Source organism: Pristis pectinata, chromosome 25, assembly GCF_009764475.1.
Source record: "Pristis pectinata isolate sPriPec2 chromosome 25, sPriPec2.1.pri, whole genome shotgun sequence".
NCBI lineage: Eukaryota > Metazoa > Chordata > Chondrichthyes > Rhinopristiformes > Pristidae > Pristis > Pristis pectinata.
Genome location: NC_067429.1, coordinates 24,594,786 through 24,617,993, shown reverse-complemented (window position 1 = coordinate 24,617,993; position 23,208 = coordinate 24,594,786). Strand labels below are relative to the sequence as shown.

The 23,208-nt window shown below is 39.7% G+C and overlaps 1 protein-coding gene across 1 annotated transcript in view; it reads right to left on the bottom strand.

The window, feature by feature from the left end:
- Positions 1-3,601: 3,601 nt before the first annotated feature.
- Positions 3,602-23,208, bottom strand: part of LOC127582836 (integrin alpha-8-like) — a 100,443-nt gene continuing 80,836 nt past the window's right edge. The window contains exons 24-29 of the mRNA XM_052038402.1: positions 19,485-19,637; positions 17,829-17,942; positions 14,730-14,843; positions 12,234-12,335; positions 6,879-7,001; positions 3,602-5,517 (exon numbers count right to left, since the gene is read on the bottom strand). Coding sequence (XP_051894362.1) covers positions 5,464-5,517; positions 6,879-7,001; positions 12,234-12,335; positions 14,730-14,843; positions 17,829-17,942; positions 19,485-19,637 — 660 coding nt within the window. The 3' untranslated portion in view covers positions 3,602-5,463. The remainder of the gene's footprint in view (positions 5,518-6,878; positions 7,002-12,233; positions 12,336-14,729; positions 14,844-17,828; positions 17,943-19,484; positions 19,638-23,208) is intronic.

The window sequence follows — 23,208 nt, the reverse complement described above, 5'->3', positions numbered from 1 at the left end:
ATGTGCAAACCCATTTACCACCATTTCTGATGCAATTGTTTGCTGAAATTGAGAAGTTTCCTGGTTATATAAAAGTTGGAAAGGTGATACAAACACTGATACACTCAGGAGTTCACACACTAAAGAAAGCTAAATATTCCGGCAAATTTCTTTTTTGTGTATAAGGAACTCAGTTGTGGATAGCTGGTCTCTCGGTGCTAATTATTTGCAAGATAGAAACAAGGATAAACAGTTCTGTTCATAGGAGAATATTTGATTAAATGTTTATTTTGCATGTGGGACATGACTAACAAACACATCTGTTTGTACATATCACACAATATTGAACAAATTATGTTGCCTCAAAAGCAAGTGGGGAAAATATAATTAGACCAAATTAGTTAAATTGGTTTGTGTGGCATTGTGTTTTTAAATGTTATGCAACTTCAATGTTTTTTTGGTAAATCACAACACAATGGTCATTCTGTGAGAATCGTGCAGTTTTGCAGAATTCAACTTGTGCTTCTAGTCATGGTTTACACGTCTGCAAGTCAAATGTTCAGCTGGTAATGCACATTAGAGTGACATCATCCATTGTGCAATGCCCATTGTAGTATTGCCAGCTGAAATTGGACAGTGTTTCTGTTTCAATAAAGGCTTTGGCCACTTGCAGAGAGCTCTAATTTATTGTGTTCTGTCCCCTGCAGCTGCAGCATTTAAAGGGCAACCCAGATATCTGAAACTTCTATAGTCTGAAGTGGGCATCTCTGGAAGCTGGCTGGAACATCAAGGGTGCTGCACATTTCCACTCCAAAATCCCATGGGTTCTTCTCTACCACTGGAGATGATGTACAGATTGGTGCTGTAGGACAGATGTTAAAGGCAGGGCAATTATTCTTTGGAGACCCAAATGAAGGAAGGGAAGAAGGGATCATGTCTGCAGACCATAATGCTTGGTGTTTGTGGATCTACGCTCCTGTGTCCATCTCTCCAAAGAGTAATGTGTCCAGAGAATTTGGGAATCAGTGATGACAGAACTATGACCTGCTGTGGAGAGAGCTCAGCCATGTGTCTGAGTGTGGATAGCTCTCCCTGTGGAAATCAAGGTCACTATGGCCCTGAAGTTCCTAGTCTCTGGATCATTTGGATGGTAATACCCAAGATAAGCCATGTAGCCCACTACAGAGTCAAGGAAGGTTGTTGATGAGAAAAGGCTGTTGTCTTTTTTCAGAGCAGAGACCATCATGTAGTTTAGTGAATAATAGACCACATGAGTCTTCAGTTAATGAGCAGTGTTTCCAAGGGATTTGAAATTCCCAGGATTCTTGACTCCTTTCAGGAGTGCTGGGGATTCCAAAGTTAGTCTTTGACTAAAAAAAATTTCTTCATTAGGAGCAGATTAGAAATGATCAGTGTTAAAATCAAGTCTGTTTCTAGATTTTGAAATCAGATGTTAATAAATGTATACATTATTCATGGCGCCAGAGGTGGTGCCAAGGCTGAAAAACCCCAGAATCTGCAGGTGTACAGCAGAGTAAATTTTATCCCAATCTGATGATTTTTTTCAAACTTAATGAATGGATGAGGTGAATCAATGGGGGGAAAGTAGAACAAATTCTAAAAATGACACAGGCTCCTTGATGATGCGGCATCACAGCTAAGTCAGGTCACTTACTCACCCAGTGTCAAGCAAATGCACTTTCCAGCTACGACTATTGCCTAACAATTAAGGGCGGATACCATGACTTTTCTTCTCTCACCTCGTGGCTTTGCATCACAGCTGCTGTCAACTCAGCTGAGCAGTTTTCTTATTGCAGCCTCAGGAGTGATTCAGGAAAACTTCCTGTTTTAGAGCACAGGAAGCAAACAAACCAGGGGAAGAGCTCGTAATACTGGTTTCAGACCAAAATGCTTTAATGCAACTGTTCAACTAAAGTAACAATTAATTCTAGACTGTTTCTATTTCAACAAAAATATAAACATTTTCTTATGGTACAGGAGATTTGAGAAAATTAATCAGCCTGCCTTCTTGAATTCACAGCTACATTTAGTTCCACATTTAGAACTACATCCATATGTAGCCTCACACCTATGTTAATTCAGGAAGAACTGATTGGTTACTCTTACAGCAGCACCTTAACATGGGGAATAGTTTGGTTATTTAATGATGTGGAATATCATATTAAAAATTCAATTGTGCACTTAAAATGAACATAACATAAATAACCAAATGATATATTTGACTGGGTTGTGGTGATTTTTTTTTTAAACCAGTGGTTCCAATTGGAATTGCTAGCATTCAGCTACTAAAATCCAAGTCCCAAACTTCCCAAAGCACAGAAACCAGGCCAACACAAGCTGGCCAATAATGATTCACCATTTTGTAGTCAATCCAGCATAAAAGCTCCCACTGTGTGGAGCCCTGAGTACATGTCCTGCTTGCATTGTTCAGTGGTTTTCTTGGTTCAGAGTCAGAAAATTTAAATCCAGTCCAATGATTTGAACACAATTTAGATTGCCAAGAAAACACAATACTGAAGGAGTGCTGTAGTGTTGGGTATCATCTTCCAAATGAAACATTAAACTGAAGTTCTGGCTACACTTCTTGATGGATGTAAAAAAATCCACTGGCATCATTTCCAAGAACAGGCAGTTCTCCCTCATGTCCTGGCTGATATTTGTCTCCTTGTTCAGTGCATCATCACAATGGTGTTTGTGAGAATTTTATGCAAATCGGCTGCCGCTCTTCCTACATAAAAAAAGTTACAGCATAGTTGGTAGCCATTCAGCCCATCTGTGTTTGTGCTAGTTGAAATGGAGATACCCAGCCAAATCTAACCCCTCCTTCCAGCAGAGTCTGTAGCCTGCAGGATATTGCTCTTTACACATCCAACAAGGTGGGGAGGGGGTGGGTGGTTCTACCTCTAGCAACCATTCAGGAATGAGTTCCAGAGGCTCAACACCCTCTGGATGAAAGGCCCTTCCCTCATCTCGCTCATCCTCCTACCAATTGCTTTAAATTCATAGCCCTGATTCCCTTCAACTATTTGGTTTTTGAACCAACCTGCACAATGCTAATCATTACCTCAGTTTGGCAAACCATGGCCACTTTGACTACTTTGTATGACAATGGACCTTTTTTGTTCCAATTGTGTTCTTTCTTGTATAATTTGTTTTTCTTGTGAATTGGGTCTCTAATGCAATTTGACTGTGGTGCTGCTGCAAGATATTCATTGCACCTGTACATGTACAACTTTGACTTCTGAACCCTGAAAGGGTCCATCCTATTTTCCTTTTCTGTGTCACTTGTAATTTTCTATGCCATAGTTAAGTCTCCATTGGCTTCCTGTGTTTCAAAGCTTATCTAATCTTTCCTCATAGCTACCATTCTCCAGTCTTGGTGAAATCCTCAAACTTCCTCTACCTTCTCCTATACAATCACATCTTTGCTGTAATGTGGTGGCCAAAAATGTATGCTGTTCCCTGACTAATGTTAAATATATTTCTAGCAGAACTCCCTTGAACTGGAAAGGATGCAGAGAAGATTTACAAGGATGTTGCTGGGACTTGAGGGTCTGAGTTATGGAGAGAGGTTGAGCAGGTTGGGACATTAGAGCATAAGAGAATGAGGGGTGATCTTACAGAGGTGTATATAATCATGAAGGGCATTGATAGGGTGACTGCACTGTCTTTTTCCCAGTGTTGGGGAATCAAGAACTTGAGGATATGGGTTTAGGATGAGAGGGGAGAGATTTAATAGGAACCAGAAGGGCAACTCTTTCACCCAGAGGGTGGTCTGTATGTGAACTGAGCTGCCAGAGGAAGTGGTTGAGGGAGGTACATGAATAACATTTAAAAGGTACTTGGACAGGTACATGGATAGAAAGGTTTAGAGGGGTATGGGCCAAATGCAGGCAAACAGGACTAGCTTAGATGGGAATCTTGGTCAGCTTGGACCAGTTGGGCCAAAGGGCTGGTTTCCATGCTGTATGACTAACACCCAGCTCTTGCATTCTATGGTTACGACAATGTAAAAGTACTTTGGTGTATCCAGAAATCAAAAAAGGTGTAAAACAACTGTATATCATTCCTTCCTTCAGGCCAGGATTATTGATGTTAATAAAACAGCCTTAATGACACAGACCACTGTGAGAGTAAAGTTAGTGTGACAAACTGAATCTTAATTTCAGCAAAACTTTATTATTCAACCATATATATCGGATGGATTGTTGCAACCCCTAGGAACTGGAGAACACCGGGCTGCTAACACACACCATCACTTTCTATTTCAAGAGAAATTTAAAACCAAAATTTTACATTTGTATAGCATCCTGGATTGAGGTAATGGATATTTATTTACAGTCATGGTAGTTAATTTGCCATATTAATAATTAGAGCAGTAATCCCCGACCATCTCAGTACTGTTTATTGGTCCTTTTGGACATAATTATCCTTTTTGAATTTGGGTACTGAGAAAGAAATAAAGGAAAATTATTAGGGGAAAGGTAGAGGGAAGAGTGAAGCAAATAAGCAGATAAATATAATACAAGGGACTTGTCCAGATGGCTTAGTGTTGCCTTGGGCAATAATTTTATTCGCTATTGTATTTAAAAAAAAACTTACCCAAAAGAAGACAAACCAAAGTGAACACAAGAAGAGGAATCTATCTTTAACTTCAAAACACACAAACAAATGGAGTTCAAACTGTCAGGTTATGGCTTGTATATATGGGGGAGAAAAGTACTGACGATGTCTATAGAAACGAAGTTGAAATAACCATGTTAAGTATTAGTGTGATATCAAATTTGATAATTGAGATACTAAGGCAGGGCTTCACTTCTTATTGGAAGATTGCAGGTGCCTTACTGGAGAAGGGACTGGTGGAGTACAATGACAAAGAGATACAAGAATGAAGAAACGGTGTAGAGAAGGGTAAAGGGATGATTGGAGTTGATAATCACTATAACAGCCGGAAGAGGAGGATGAGCCATGAAGGGGCTGGATGAGGTTTCCCAGTTCTGCATGGAGAGCCAGGTAGGAAATAAAAAGCAGGAATGTACCACACCTGTGCCAGCCTCATAAAATGACAATGGTTAATTCAGATTATTTTGGCTTGTTCTGGGTAAGTAATTATACATGTTCAGAAAATTGTTCTGATTTAACTGTGATTCAGCATCTCTAATGAAGCAATTTACAAGGTCACTGATTGCCTTAAGCTACTTTCACACTTTTGAAAATACTTCAGATATCACATTCCAGTTTCTGATGGGGATCTAGCCTGATGGAAGCACTCATCAGATGCATTTGACTGCCCAGTGCACTAATTTCCGACTGTTGGTGTTAATGAAGGAACTGATGGTGGGTGGGATTGGCACCATTAGTTCCACAGGGAAAATCTCTCTTGGAATTTTATTGGGATTTGGAGAGGCCACAGTTTCTTCAGACTGGGAAAGATCGGAAGCAGGTGTTGGTATTAGTAAGCTGTTACAGCAATTCTTCACTTTCAGTTGGAGGCAGTTTCCTTTTGAAAAATCCACACTGTAACAAAGAAGAAGAAAGTTAAGGAATGGAACATTCTTTAAACATCACCCCCATCTCCTCCCATTCAGGGTGAGGGGTACCAACTGCTGCAGTTTTGCTGCATCTAGAAAAGGCCCAGTTCTAGACACACGTGATCTGTTCTTTTATTTGAAAGCCAACATGCTGCCTACCACAAAAAACTTTGGTTTAAGATGAGTTCAATGTATTTTGTTAAAGCTTGGAAATTGGCACAGCCACTGTTTAACTGAAAAGTCCACCTTTTTTCCCCCCCCATTTTCCTCTGGTCTCATGAAGAATCTTGTATTCTACTTCATTGTCATCACTAGCAGTGCCAACGATGCACTGCATTTTTGGAATACAATCAAACATTTCAATACTGGAAATATGTCATGAGCAAATTCCTTTCACTTTCCTTAGTTTGGATCTCTTTTGCTTGAACCTGCACTAGATAACATACAATAATTGTTACCTTCACCAGGATGATGAACTGACTGTTAAGGAACCCACCCAAGTTTCATCCCCAATAAGACTTCTGGAAATGAAAAACAGCCACATTCTCTAAGGTATGGGTAATCTAATCCATTATTCCTGTGACGAAGCAATAGTGAGAATTACCCCCAAAGCATCATGAATTAATTTTGCACAACACAGTATTGCTCTGATCTTCATTAGCAGTCTTATTTTAAGTCTTAAAACAGAAAATGCCAGAAACACTCATCAGGTCAGACAGTGTCTGTGGAAGGAGAATCAGAGTTAATGTTTCAGGCTAGAGACCTTTTGTCAGAATTGGAAATGGAGATAAAAGGGTAATTTTAAATTGCAGAGAAGATGGTCGGAAAGATGGCTAGGACAAAGGCAATATCTGTGATAGGATGAGACCAGGCCATACCAGAAGTGGTACATTTAAACAGTGATTATTAATGCTGCTTTTGTGTGTGTTGTGTGTTGCTAATGGCAGGACGGTGATAATCCTAGTAGTTCAGGCTGTACTAATGGAGAGCAAATAAAAACAGAGCCAAAACCCCAGGTGGATGGCTTACAACAGGCATTGCCTGTTCTTAGCAGCATATAGAGCAGACAAGAAGCACAATCACCCTCTAACTGCCCTATAACCAATATTCCCTGTGACCTATTCATCCCAACCATTACCTTCTCTGCAACTTAAAATTTCTTCTTTAAAAAAAATCTCCAGTTCTGATGAAACATTAACTTTGTTTCTATCTATAACAGATGCTGCCCGACCCATTGAGTGTTTTCCAGTAACTTCTGTTTTTTTTGTCAGATATCCGGCATCCGCAGGTATTTTGATGTTTAAGTCCTGCTGGTACACACGCTTGGGAAAATGCACAGATAGATACCTTCCAAAGGAGGAATGCCACTAGAGCTACAAGTAGCAAGCCACCAACCACTGCAACAATAATACACCAGACTGGTACATTCCTAGCATCCTCGTGTTCACTGCGGTCAATAACAGTTTTTACCTGCAAAAAAAAAGAACAATCAAACCATTGTAATGGATGGCACTGGCAACATTAAGAAAAGTTCAAGTTGACTGGTGATGGAACAATTCACTTTTCTAAATGAAGGGGAACAGCAGAGTGTCAACGTTCTCCCTCCAAATCCCTTTATCTTCAAACATTGGAGGAACCTTAATGACTAATTCATTGAATAGCATTGATACATTATGAAAGATGGGATTGAATTTTGCCTTCTTTTCCAAGAGTTAACCAGGAGTGGGACTTCATTGGATTGCTTCAATTTTTCTTAAACTCGGTTCACATAAACTCAATTAAGTTAGCACCAAAGATTTTAGAAATGATAAGCAGATTAAATTCAATGCAAAATGAATACCTGTGATCTTTTATGCCAGAATTTTTAAAATCACTTTTAATGCTAAGACTATGCAATGAATTGGTTCTGTACTCCAGCATAAATTAATCCACAGAATGAGCATATGCTAATTGCATTGTTTGCATTGGCTTTGAGGAGGCTCCATAAATTAAAATGTTTTCTTTTAAACACCAGGACAGTAATTGAAAGCTTTCTCTTAATTTACTATAAAACCAATTACTGCACACCAACATAACTAGCTAATGGTTTAATATTGCTTCAAACAAAAAAAAACAAGGTTTTCAAAGATGTTGAACCAGACACTTTGAAGTTACACAATTACTCCTCCTTAATTATGTCAATGTTATATCCAAGAACCCTAAAACCATGACAGATTTTTACAGTTGATGACTTGCCAATGAACTTAAGAAATTTAAAGGGAAAAAGGCACTTCTGAAAGCTAGCATGAAGTTGGTGGGGGGTTTTATTATTTATTCATTCACAAGATGTGGACTTCACTGTCAATCCAACCCTAACAGCCTTTGAGCTGAGGTAGTAATCATGAGTGAACTATATTGATGGGTCTTGAGTCACACATTGGTTAAGATGACAGATTTCTCTCAAACTATATCATGTTTAAACTTGGAAAAAAATTAGGAGTGGTACTGTTGACCCTTTGCTTAAATTTGAAGATATTTGGAGTCCATTTATTCAATATTTTCACATGATGTAGATCACCTTTCAATAACTTTCCAACTTGGAGGAACGGAGTTGACGACATAATATTGCTCTGTTTCTACTGAGAAATTTTAGCCCAGTTCTTTTTGTTTGTTTTTTTGAAATTTTTTTTAGTTTATATTGTTTACAATTTTTCTTATTGATTTGGGTTTTCTTAATTTATTTAATAAATCTTTTTCTTTCATATTATATTCATTTACTAAGAGATCGTTGGATCTACAGTTTTTTTATATTTTCTTTGATTATCTATGCTATGATTGTTATCCTGATCTTTGTATTACATATATAAATATTGATGCTATATCAATCTGTATTAATTTGAAAACTAATAAAAATATTGAAAAAGAAAGAAATATGACAGATTTCTTTCCCTGTGGGACATTAGTGAAGCAAATGGGTTTTTAGTGACAGTCTGGTACTGACACTAACTTTTGTTTTAAAATTTCCAGATTATTATTTGATTTTAAACATTCCCCAGCTGCCACGGTGGGATTTGAACTTTGAATCAATGGTTCTCATCTGTGAGCAGATTACCTATTGCACAATATCCAATTGATCTGAGGAGGGGGCAAAGTGTAAGATGTCCAAGCTGATGACACAAAAATAGGTGGGAGGGAGCATTGTGATGAGGCTATTAGAACTCTGCAACATGATGTGGATGGATGCAAATGGAGTTTAGTGTGGGAAAATATGGGGTCATGGTCTTCAGTAAGAAGAGTCTACATTGTGGACCGGCGATGGAGAGAGTCAGCAAATTTAAATAATAGGCATTAACATATCAGCTGACCTGCCAAGGGTCCAGCACGTAGATGCAATCACAAGGAAGGCACGCCAGTGTCTCTGTTTTTAAAGAAGGTTAAAGAGGTTTGATATGTCACTGAACACTCTCGTTTCTCCAGATGTACTGTTGAAAGTATCCTGACTGGTTGCATCATGATCTGGTACAGCAATTCAAATGCACAGGAATGTAAGAAGCTGCAGGGAGTAGTGGATTCAGCCCAATACAGCATAGGCACATCCCTCCCCACCACTGGTAGTATCTACACGAGGTGCTACCTTAAGAAGGTAACATCTATCATCAAAGGACCTCACCATCTCGGCAGTGCCATTCTCTCACAGCTACCACTGAGCAGGAGGTAAGTTCAAGAACCACTAAGTTCAAGAACAGCCACTTCCCTTCAACCAACCTGCACAACTCTAATCACGACCTCAGTATAGCAACACTATGAACATTTTTCACTACAATGGACTTTTTTTTTCTTGTAAAAATTGTGTATAATTTATGTTTAATTTGTTTTCCTTGTGAATGTTGTGTATCTGATGCTCTGTGCCTGTGATGCTGCTGCAAGTAAGTTTTTAATTGCACCTGTGCACACATGTACATGTGCACATGACAATAAACTTGACTTTGACTATTGTTTAAATGAGAGAAGATTGCAGATGAGTGTAGATCAACCAAAAGATTAGCAAGCAGGTGCTGCAAATGGTTAGGAATGAATACTGGCCTTTATTGCAAAAGGGTTGGAGTTAGAAATAGGGAAGTTTTGTTACAATAGTACAGGGTACTGGTGAGGCCACACCTGGACTATTGTGCACAGCTTTGATCCCCTTATTTAAGAAAGGGTATACTGACATTAGAGGCAATCCAAAAGGGATTCACTAGGCTAATTCCCAGAATGAGATGGATGCTTATCACAAGGGCAAAAGACTTAGATCTACATTCCTTGGAGTTTAGAAGAATAAGGAGGGATCTTCTTGAAACGTATAAGCTCCCTTACAGCATGACAAGGTAGATGTTGAGATGTTTCCACGAGTGGGAGAATCTTGAATGTGGGACATTGTTACAAGATTAGAGGATGGTCATTTAAAATCATCTTCTCAGAGGGTGGTAGGTCTCTGAAATTCCCTACCCTAGAGGGTTGTAGAGGCAAGATTATTGGAGGTATTCAAAAAGGAAGTAGATATGTTTTTGAAAGATCAGAGAACTGAAGCCTATTAGGAACAGGCACAGAAAAGATGAGGCTTGGGGCAGTTAAAGTCATGGTTGTATTGAATGGGGTGGCAGGGTCAAGGAGCTGAATGTCCCCTTATTTTCTTATATTCGTAGTGGAAATTCTTGGCCCTGATGACTATATCAAGAGGAAATTTCCTGCAGCCTATGTTTGGACAGTGTCCTCCTAGACATCTGGCATAGACTCCACAAAAATAGAACTTTGGCATCAAAAGTATTAAAATTGTCACATTTTCAAGCTGCTACTCTAGAAGGGAGGGGTCATGGTGCAGATTAAAAACATTAAACCCAGGTTCCTTCTGCCTTCTTAGTGAATGCAAAAGATTCCATGGCACTATTTTGAAGAAGAATACAAGTGTTCTCATTATTTCAGTATGTTTGTGAATATTGCATTGTATAAATTGGCTAACCTATTTTATTACATCCATATACTTCAATGATTATAAGATGCGTTGGGCCATCCTGATGTTGAATAAGTTACAATGGAAGCTAACCACAACTTTCAGCCCAACAAGTCTGCACCAACCATCAATCACCTATAGACACTAATCCCATGCCAATCCCATTTTATTCTCTCCACACACTCCAACTCCTCCAGATTTTACCACCCCTTACACCAGGGTCTATTTGAGGCCAATTATCCTACCAACCAACCTACCTGCGTCGCTTTGGGATGTGGGAAGGAACTGGAGAATGTGGAGGAAACCCACATGGTTACCGGAGAACGTGCAAACTCCACACAGACAACACCAGAGGTCAGGATTGGAGCCAAGTCACTGGAGCTGTGAGGCAGCAGTTCCACAGTGCTATCCTAAGATTTTTCTTTTTCAATCTTTTTATTAATTTTCAAATTAATACAGATTAATACATATAACATTGGTAATTATACACGTAATGCAAAGAGATCAGGAGGACAATCATGACATATATAAAGAATAAAAAATATATTCTAGGCCCCACGGTTTCTTTGTAAACAAATATATTACAAAAAAGTCAAAAGGAGAAAGAAGAAGATTTATTATATAAAAAAAACACAAATCGAAAAAAAATTGTAAGTAATAAAACGAAACAAACTAAAAGAAAAAAAAACTGGACTGATATTTCTCGATGAACAAAGAGCATTATTATGTCATCAACTCCACTCCTCTAAATTCAAAGATTTTTGAAAAGGGATCTATATCATATGAAAATATTGAATAAGTGGCCTCCAAACTTCCTCAAAGTTAAGTGAAGAATCAACAGTGCCACTCCTAATTTTTTCTGAGTTTAAACATGATATAGTTTAAAAAAAAACATTGAAAAGTGGTGGGAGGTGTTGGATCCTTCCATTTAAACAAAATGGATCGCTTGGCCATTAATGTAACAAAGGCAATCATACGACAAGCAGCAGCAGTAGTTGGCCAGATTCCATCATTGGTTTAGGCTTTAATCCTTATCAGAAGGGCTTGATAGCAATAATTTATGATCTAATTATGAAAATACGTCCAGAGATACTTGATAAAATTAAGAATGAATGGGAAAGAGAACTCTAGATACTTTTACCCACCGAGACATGGAAGAAAATTCTTCAATTAGTTAATACATCTTCAGTGTGTGCCAGACACTCTTTGATACAATTTAAGGTGGTTCACAGGACCCATATGCCAAAGGACAAGTTAGTCCATTTTTAATCACCGTATAAATCCTATATGTGATGGATGTAATTCGGAGGTGGCTTCCCTGACACATATGTTTTGTTCCTGTCCTCTTTTGGAAAAATATTGGAAGGACATTTTTAACATTATTTTAACTGTATTGAATATTGATTTACAACCTCACCCAATCACTGCAACTTTTGGGCTATCCTAAGATTTTTGCAATCAAATTTATTTCTTTAATGGGGCAAATACAAGGGTTCCGGCTAAGTGTTCCACTGTGGTCACCTCGGCAAAAGGTCAGTGGAAACTACATGACTCCCACCTGCAGTTTAAGGATTTCCACCAATCTTCTAGTGAATATGCTGCTTCACTGGGAGAATCCTTGCTGTACTTAATGGGGATAAATAGTAGCACCTCAAAATATTAACTAAGGTGAGGTGTGGCTAGGAGTTAGTTGGCTTCCAACAGCTGAAATCTGTCTCTTCTGCAGTACTCACCACTGTATTGCCACTGGAGAATTCTTCAGGCTGTACTTTGTATGGCATTTCTTGCACATTGAATAATGCTTTGGACTGGAAAGTATACTGCTTGTGAAGATTCTGCAAAACATAAAAGTAATGTGCAGTTTTGTTTAATTTTCCACTTTATTTTCAAGAAATATTTACAATTTTTGAAAGCTTGAGTAATTGAGGACTATGGAGAACTGGCACAGAAGAGGATTCGAGGCCTGGGGCAGATTAGCCATGATCACGATGAATGGCAGGGCAGATTTGAGAGGGCTGGTGGCCTACTCCTGCTCCTATTTTCTTGTATTGTCGTGTTCTATTTTCTTCACACACCTTTCCTGCAGCTACTGCCTCATATTGGGCCACAAATCCACAGCACATTCTTCAGTGGACAACTGCATACTTGCATTTTGGGGATATTCATTAGCAGTGTGGGTCCATAATTTGCTTTACTTTCTCTCATTAGCCCTGGGCCACTACCACTGAAGCAATTGCCATCTATTCATCATTGCTTCTCAGCCTCCTGTTCCCCCAGTGCCACCTCAACTTTAGGTGGAGACCTCCAAACTCAATAAAGATCCTGGATCAAATTTGAGAACTTCCTGGTCTGTATATCTCAGTATCACATCCAGCGCATTTTCCTTTATTTCTCCTTGTTTATGAGTTTATTTCCCAGGGTATATGAGAATCATACAATGGACAAAAGTATGTAATTTTTATTGGTGATTTTATATCAACATTTTTCATTAATTCATAATTTTCTAGATTTTAATCGAAATTATTATTGTTCTCAGTAAATGGGGACAATTTCCATTTAGGCAATAATATTTTCATCAATCCTCTGAGGTTAGGTGCCATAAGTTTTTAGATACACAGTATCGTAAGTCTATGGCACTAATCTTGTACACAGAAAAGTGCCTGTGGCAGGAATAGCACCAAATGCCAAACTGTTGAAGCTATAATCTGCAACCACAAGAGTGCCAAGTCATAGAATCAACATTCAGTAGAGAGAACTAAGTGATCCCATAAATAGTGAAGCAGAACCAAAGTTCTAAAGTCTTGTAATATGCAGTTGTGAACAGCAAAGCAAGTCCATGGACATTCCTTTTCTTAATAATAGCAGGTTCCAACATTATAGTCATATAGTGAGGTAGAGCAAGAGTCCATGCCAACCATCAACCTCCAGTTTACACCAATCCTACTTTAATCCCCTTTCTATTTCCCCTACATTCTCATTAAACTGGCACAATCACGTGTATACTTTGGCGACAAGAACAGGAGAGGCTGGTATTCTTTGGTATGTTATTCATATGGTATGTGGGCACTATTAGCAAGACCAGCATTCTTAATTACTCTTTCGAAGATGGTGCTGAGTCACCTTCCTGAATCACTGTATTCTAGCCATGTTAGGTACCAGTTTGCAAGATTTCTGACAGCTTCAATGAAAGATTCGTAATATATTTACACGCAATGATGGTGTGTGACCTGCAGATGGTGGTTTTCTTGTGTGCCTACCATCCTAGTCTTTACAGTGGTAGAGGTTGCAAATTTGGGAGGTGCTGTTGAAAATGCCTTGGCAGATTGTTGTCGTGCATTTTGTATGGTACATACTGCAGCCATCAGTGGTGAGGTGGGAATACTTACAGTGTGGATGGGGAGACAACCTGCAGCAGGTAACTCACTTCCTGAGCCTACAAAACTTTTTCTCCATCTTCTGGGCCAAGGTGGTGAACATGATTGAGCAATGACCTTCTCAGAATTCATTCTGAATGGATAATATTGGCTTTGCCAATTATGCCCACATTCTACGAATGATTTAAAGAGAATGCAATAAAGAACTCAGTGGACTCTGAAGAATATATGTTATAATTTTGATAAGGTGCCAACCTTATGGGTTTTGAGTTTGAGCATGAGAGGGACTGTCAGGTGTGGAGAGGCTTCAAGTTTTGGATTTACAATCACTGGAACAGACTGGAAATAAGCTGTTGAAACCCATTGAATAGAGTACGTTGTCTTTCTACTGAGGGCAAATTTTGATGTGCTTACCCTCATCCTCTTTCCACCCATCTCTCCACCTCTCCTGAAGCTGTAAACTTGTGGTTTCATTAGTCACAGCTGTCTTCAAATATATTGGCCAAGTGACCTGTGGGAGTTGAGGCAATGAAGGACTGCAGAGCTTTTGGCTTGAGTGGTGCAAGGGCATCTTAAAACCTACAGTCTTAAATTCACACGTTCACTTCCTAGCAGTGATCCTGGGACATTGGTTAGAGAAGGAAACTCTGGAAAACTATCTACTACTTTAATTCAAGGATGGACAGGACATTTATTACCATCATTGCGGACTGAATTTTACATCAGGCAGTGCATTCAAAGCTCATCTAACCTGTATGCATTACATGTTATATTGTTATGTTATATGTTACGTCACTGTAGTATTCTTTTTGTCACCATCATACGATTGACTTGAAAGCTATAGTTGTGGTTTACCTTAATGAAGGGCTCCACTCTGAGAGAAGATTGTATGCTTAACACAGCTCCCTTTTTTCTCTCCAGACGGCCCACATGGCACAAAATTTTCACACAGACGGAAGTGTTGCAGGTCTAAAATCAAGACAGTCCAATATCAGCCTTAAAGTTCATTAGACCAACCAAAAGTGAGGCATTTCTGAAGGTGGGATGAATATGAAGGATAAGGGAAAAGATCTGGTTGAGTATAACTTTGACTAATTAACTCAAACTAAGTCAAAACCAAAATAAGTTACAAGTTGAAAAGGAAACAGCAATTTATTCAGAATAATCCATAATTTTATCACATCATTCAGATAACCATTCCACTCCTCAATAAAAGGAACACCAGAAGCCCGGGCACGTTTTATTCCCAGTTTGGAGTCAGTCCAGATGAAAAGTTCATGCCCTTGTGACTTGAAGTTTATTTTTTTAAAGAATTGGCAAGTCATAAATTAGGTACCTAGGTCAAATATTATTTGCCAGGTGAAATGGTTATCATTTGGGCACTCAATTGTTTCTCTAATGAGAACAAGCATTATTATTGAATACCATTGTATTTACCCTGGGAAGCAGATATTTTCACCCAAGCAATGGAGAAAACGCATTGGCAATAAGAGTAAATCTGGAGCCTAACCCATGTTAAGCCCAGTGCACATTTGGTAAAACCTGTTTGTAAACTCAGGAAGTCTAAACTGCCTAAGTAGACCTTACTGATGTCCAAGCTAATAAGATTAATGTATACTTGTTCATAAACCACAGGCAAGAGCCAAACTATAATTATTGTTCATCTCAGTGGTCACCCCAGAAAGCATGCAGACTCTTTAGCAATCCTATTCTGAGAATGCATATTCCATTGATCCAACAGTCTGCAGATTAGACTGGTAATGGGGGAAGTTTAAAAAATGATTTAGTTTGACCCACAATATTTAACTGAAAATACTTGAAAAATTAAACATAAGAAAATCAGAATAGGAACTGTCAGTTGACAGGAAATTATCTTTTCTTTAAAGAATTAGAATCCAATGCAAGCAGAGACCATTTTAAACTCAGATCTAAATGAGCCAAGAGTCTATTCAATAAAAGACATGAAATGTACAGAACTCTAGATCACAAGACAAAGGAGCAGTAGGCCATTTGGCCCATCGAGTCTGCTCCGCTTCCTCACCATGAGCTAAACTAAACTATTCCTGTCTAGCCCCAATTTCCTGCCTTTTCCCCATATCCCTTGATACCCTGACTAATTAGATACCTATCAATCTCCTCCTTAAACATCCCCAATGATCGGGCCTCCACAGCTGTATGTGGCAAAGAATTCCATAAATCCACGACCCTCTGGCTAAAGAAATTTCTCCTCATTTCTGTTCTAAATGGGTACCCTCTAATTCTAAGACTGTGCCCCCTAGTCCTGGACTCACCCACCAAGGAAAACAGCTTAACCACATCTACTCTGTCCAGTCCTTCAACATTCAAAATGTTTCTATGAGGTCCCCTCTCATTCTTCTGCACTCTAATGAATACAGTCCAAGAGCCAACAATCGTTCATCGTATGTAAGCCCTTTCATTCCAGGAATAATCCTCGTAAATCTTCTCTGAACCCTCTCCAACATCAATACATCCTTCCTAAGATAAGGGGCCCAAAACTGCACACAATATTCCAAATGATGTCTCACTAGAGCCCCATAGAGCCTCATCAATACTTCCTTACTTTTATATGTTATACCTCTCAAAATGAATGCCAACATAGCATTCGGTTTTCTTACCGCTGATTCAACCTAGTGGCTAACCTTTAGGGTATCCTGTACAAGGACTCCCAAGTCCCTTTGCACTTCTGTACTTTGAATTTTCTCCCCATCTAGATAATAACCTGCCTGTTTATTTCTTCTTCCAAAATGTACAACTGCACATTTCTCAACATTGAATCTCATCTGCCATTTCTTTGCCCATGCTCCTAAACTATCAAAGTCTCTCTGCAACCTTCCTGTTTCTTCAATACTCCCTACTCCTCCACCTATCTTGGTGTCGTCTGCAAACTTAGCCACAAAACCATTTACTCCATAATCTAAATCATCGACGTACAACATAAAAAGAAGCGGCCCCAACATCGACCCTTGCCGAACACCACTGGCAACCGGCAGCCAACCAGAACGGGATCCCTTTATTCCCACCCTTTGCTTTCTGCCTTGCAGCCAATGCTCAACCCATTCTAATATCCTTCTTGTAATTTCATGAGCTCTCATCTTATTAAGCAGCCTCTTGTGTGGCACCTTGTTGAAGGCCTCTTGAAAATCTAAATACGCAACATCCACAGCCTCTCCCTTATCCACCCTACTTGAGATTTCCTCAAAAAACTCCAGTAGGTTCGTCAGGCAGGATCTTCCCTTCATGAAACCACGCTGGCTTGGACCTACCTTGTCAACCTCAAAACCTCTACCTCAAAAGGTCATCGATACATAAACAATTAAGGATGACAGAGATTAATGAGTATTATATCTGTAATGGAATTATAATCATAAAGGAAAAGAGTTTCAGAAATGACAGAATGGCAAGGCAGTGGCTTACTCTTCTTCCGGTCATGAGGTAAAATGGGTTAATTCAGTGTGTTGTTTCAAAACTGGTCTCATTAGTGTTGAAGGAGCTTTAAATAGTACTCTGTATTGGGAGGTGCAGGTGAAAAAATATTTTCCTTGTGTTTCAAGTTTGTCCACTACTCAGACCCTAGCTGGATCTACTGAAGTGATGGATTGAAATGTTATCTTGCCTTGGGCTCTGAATGTGTGATCACAAGAGGAGAAAACAGGGTGCGTAACTACTTTGCACCTATTCTGCATTTTGCTATATTTTTGACAGCAGAAGGTTTGCAGCCAATAGGCCAGTATCCTTCCAATGTATGTGGATGGAAACCCACTGATGGATACGTTGTCGGCCAAGAGGAAAGGTTGTAGCGGTTAAAAGTGCCAGGGTATTACATCATGTAGAATGTTGGAGAACATTGGTGCAGAGAGTTTATAACGATAAGGGAGAATTAGAACATCAGACACAGGGTTATTTTTAATACAACCTTTTGATGATTGTTCTCACCAGATCCAAGATGGTCTCCTCCATTAAAGTTTCTGGTTTGCTGACATCTCTTTTATTCATTTCATGACGCCTGTTCCCAGTAGTGTAAGGCCTCATTGTACTTAAAGGCTCTACCTACAGAAAAAAGGGGATAATGATTAAAGATTCTTGAATATAATCAAAGCTAGATCATGAAACTAGCTTTGACAATCTCACTGAGGAACATCAGGTTGGATTATTACATGAACTGCCCACGCCTCCTGTTCATTCTCTACAGGATCCCTATAGTTGCACTAGCATTTAGTGCTGTCTGGTTGTTAGTATCCTGGAGGCGACAGTGCTGCTGTGCCACAAAATGGAGTGGTCCACGAAGAAACTAACCATCAGGAGCAACAAACAATCTGCTGGAAGAACACAGAGGCTCAAGCAGCATCTGTGGGGGGGGGGGGGGTAGAGAATTGTTGACATTTTGGGTTGAAACCCTGCATCAGGACTCGACCCGAAATGTCGACAAGTCTTTTCTCCTCCCACAGATGCTGCTCGACCTGCTGAGTTCCTCCAGCAGACTGTTTGTTGTTCCAGATTCCAGCATCTGCAGATTCTCGTCTCCAAAGTAACCGCCAGGTAGTGGATTTGGAGAGTGAGCCCCAGACAACACTTGTGACCTTCGAACAGTTTACTGTAAATACAACACACTGGACTTTTATCAAGAATTGATTCTTGTTGTGTTTGCCTAAACAATAATGCTGGTGATTCAATCAATCATAAAGACCAAACAGTCAAATGTGACCTTGCTGAGAGTTGTACAGGAGAGATACCACTTTTCTTTTGCTCTCCCCTGTCCTCTTCATTTCCTTCTATTTACACCTCCTCAGTGGTGATTACAAGCCTGCAGCACCCTCACTCAACCAGCACCAACGCCTCCAATGTCATTCAGTTTCTCTTGGTCTCCACTCTATCACAGATGTTCTCTTAGTTCTCCCCACCCCTCCAACTTCTCTGCAACTTAAAATGTCTTTGATTTCTAACTTTTCCTTGTCCTTGTGAGAGGTTATTGATCTGAAACATTAACTCTGTTTCTCTCTCCACAGATGTTGCCTGACACATTGGGTACACGGAACATTACAGCACAGGACAGGCCTTTCGGCCCACAATGTTGTGCCGACATTTTATCCTGCTCTAAGATCTACCTAACCCTTCCCTCCCACAAAGCCCCCTATTTCTCCATTATTCATGTGTCTATCTAAGAGTCTCTTAAATGTCCCTAACGCATCTGCTCCCACAACCTCTGCAGGCAGTGCGTTCTACACACCCATGACTCTCTGTGTAAAAAAAACTTACCTCTGACATCCCCCTTATATCTTCCTTCAATCACCTTAAAATTATGTCCCCTCGTGTCAGCCATTGTCACCCTGGGAAAAAGTCTTTGACTCTCCACTCAATCTATTCCACTTATCATCTTGTACACCTCTATCAAGTCACCTCTCATCCTCCTTCTCTCCAAAGAGAAAGGCCCCAGCTCACTCAACCTATCCTCATAAGACATGTTTTTATTTCAGATTACCAATATCTGCATTGTTTTTTCACTTTTCAAGGACCACAATAATGACTGTCCCATTTTACCACTCCTATTCCCAACACATAAGGAATACAATTTTTGAAAATGCAAAAACTTACCCAATTGACAGCATCAGAGGAGTTTACAGTGCACTTGATTTCACCCCATGGTACCAACTTAGATTTGAACAGTAGACCATCACCATTGAAATCTGCAGGCCAGTCTATTTCAATCAGGGCTTTACTAATTGTTGATGGACCATTATTGTGTAGCTGGGTTTAGATAAAAAAGTTGTGTTACATCACAATCCATTTCACAATTCTTAAATCAATTAATTAACCTGAATAAATCACACTGAATTAACACATTTTACCTCATGACTGGAACAAGAATAAGTCACTTCCTTGCCATTTCATTGTTTCTGAAACTCTTTCCCTTTATGATTATAATTCTGTTATAGGTATAATAGTCTACTCTGTCTTCCTTAATTGTTCATGCATCAATGAGGTAGAGTTTTGCACATTCCAAGCCTTTCATTGAAAAGGCTCTTGACCCATTTAGGTCTAAGTTTAAAATAATCTCTGCTCATTTTGGATTCCAGTTTTAAAAGGGAAGGATAATTTCCTGTCAACTGTGACAGTTCCCATTCCTATTTTCTTATGTTTAATTGTTCAAGAATTTTCAGGGAAATACTGCAGGTCAAATTAAACCATTTTTATAATTCCCCCATTGCCACAAAATTAAACATCAGCTGCGTATGTTGAAAAATGGGTTCTTTTACAACAGTGGTAACATTTGTAATAGTCATCTCCTCCCTATAAGTGCAACAGTGCTCTGTAACTCTACTTGCAATTAGGTGCAAATATACATTGGCATTTGGACACTGAATATTGAGCTAAAAGAGTTGTTGCCTCTCCAGTGACATGTGCTTGATAATGTTTGTGATGAGTTTGTATGTTCTTCCTGTGACCATATGGTTTTCCCTCAGGTGCTCTGCTGTCCTCGCACATGCTAAAAATGTGTGGGTTGGAGGTTAATTGAATACTGTAAACTACCTCTTGTGTAAGTGGGTGGCTGAAGATTCAGTGAGGGGCATTGATGGGTATGAGAGGAAGAATAGATCAAATCATGTAGATGCCACGGCCAAGAAAGCTCACCAGCGCTTCTACTTCCTCAGGAGGCTAAAGAAATTTGGTTTGTCCCCTTTGACTCTCACCAACTTCTACTGATGCACGATAGAAAGCATCCTATCTGGATGTATCACGGCTTGGTACGGCAACTGCTCTGCCCGAGACCGCAAGAAACTGCAGAGAGTTGTGGACACAGCCCAGCGCATCACGGACACCAGCCTCCCCTCCTTGGACTCTGTCTTTACCTCTCATTGTCTTGGTGAGGCAGCCGGCATAATCAAAGACCCCACCCACCTGGGACATTCTCTTTTCTCTCCTCTTCCATCGGGTAGAAGATACAGGAGCCTGAGGGCACGTACCACCAGACTTAAGGACAGCTTCTACCCCACTGTGATAGGACTATTGAACTGTTCCCTAATACAAAGTGATGGACTCTGACCTCACGATCTGCCTTGTTGTGACCTTGCACCTTATTGCACTGCACTTTCTCTGTAGCTGTGACAATCTGCTGTTATTGTTTTTACCTGTACTACCTCAATGCACTCTGTACTAACTCAATGTAACTGCACTGTGTAATGACTTGACCTGTATGGTCAGTTTGCAAGACAAGTTTTTCATTTTACCTCAGTACAAGTGACAATAATAAACCAAAACAGATAAATAAGTCGGTGAATGGAACTAGTGAAAATGCTCCAAGAGGTGGTACACACTCAATGAGTCTAATGACCTTTGCACCATTCTGTTGTTTTGTGCTTGTTGTTGTATTTATTATTACAATGTATAATGTTTACCCAGTGAGCTTTATGTGAACAAGGAATTTTATTGCACCCTGGTGTATATGACAAACTAATCTGAATCTGACCCCCTTCAGCATTGTAAGAAAAAATGAGAAATGGAGTATTGCACAATTCCATGACTGGGGTCATTTTCGTTTTCCAGTTTGCAACTAAGAAGTCAAGGACTCTTATTTCTCTTTCCTTGCTGAAGGTCAGACACAATCCTTCCAGACTACACTTGCTGGGTTGACCATGACATCATGGTACTGGAAGAAATTCTGAAGAGAAGAGCAAATTGGAAATGTGATAGTGCTGGAGGAGATATGGTCAGAGGGCACTGTTCTCTGCACCTGTGACTCTAGATCCTGAAGGCTACATTGCCTCCCTGGGCCAGGGTCTTCCCAACTGGAAGTAGGGGAGGGAAGATCCCAGTTTAAGAAAGAGATTGCTTTGGGTATGTAGATGCATTGATTGTGATCTTCCAAAATTTTCATGATTCCTGAACATAGCAAACGTAACACTATACTTGAGGGAAAAAGCAAAATAGACAACTGCAAGCCATTTAGATGGTAGTCAGGAAAGTATTGCAATCCATTGTTAAGAAAGTAGAACAGGATAATCTGAAGATCCTGATTAAGCAGAGTCAGATTGGTTTACAGAAGGAAAAAATGTGCTGGAAAAATCCAGTGGTTTCTTCAGAGGGTGTAGTTAGCAGTGGAGATAAAAGGATAATAATTGGATGCATTATGCCTGGATTTTGAAATGGATATTGTTAAAGTGCAACATTATAGGTGGTTGCACAATAAAAAGTGCTCATGGTATGAAAAGTAATATACAAGCATGGATAGTTGATTGGTTAAAAGAGAGCATAAGTAAATGAGTCATTGTCTGGTTAACGGTCTATCATTTGTGAAGTGCCACAAGGGCCAGTTGTCAGACACTTGTGCTAAACCCAGTCCAACAGTGCAGTACCAAGTTCTGTAGATTTCTCAGCATTCATCAAAAACTGCTGCCTGAGCTTGCACCATGTTAAACCTGGCACAAGCACATTGGCCCATTCAAACGAATGAGTGAAATTGGCCACTGGGAGAAAAGCAAATAGAGCATTTTTTTGACATTGTTTGAGCACTCTCTCTATGCGTGTGTTGATCAAGTTTTAAAAATTGTTTAAATAATTACATTTTTATTTTCACCAGTGTTGATCATTGGCAGAGAGGCAAACCCTGCATTGTGCTGGCCTTTGCCAAGGTGCTGGGAGCTAGGCTGCACTCTGCACTACTCTGGGACAAAGTGGTCTAGCCCTGCGACAGGCTTCAAGCAATCCAAGGCTGTGGAAGATCCTGTTGTGTTCAGAGAAATGTTTTATTCATGAAACTATTAAGAAATCAAAGACCTTCATTGCAAAGAACTTGCAGTATGAGAGTGAGGAGACCTTGCTGGAATTGCATGGCCACACCTGAAATACTGAGTTCAGTTTTGGCCTTTGTATCTATGGAAACAATATGCTTTGCTCAGCTAATCACAGGTAATAGAGGGCAGTATTTGAGGAGAATTTGAGTCTGTTGTGTCTAGGCTTTCAGGAGTTTTGAAGAATGAGAAATTGTCTTGTTGAAATATCCCAGGTTCTGAGAGAGCTGAATTGGTCGATGATAGGATGCTTCCCCTATCTGGAGAGTATGCAAGGACCTGGCCTCGGGATAAGGAGTTTTCTTTTTGGAGAGAGGCGAGGAGAATTGTGAATATTTCGTATCTTCTACCCAGGAGCCTTGTAAATAATCAGTTATTGTGCTTTTTCAAGGAGAGAGATAAATTACTGGGCTCAAAGTACATGGGGATTGAACAGCAAAATGTTGAGAAAGAGAATATACCTTTATTTGATGAATGGCAGAGCAAACTCTCTCGCTTCGGTTTCTTATCTCTACCACTCAAACAGAAGC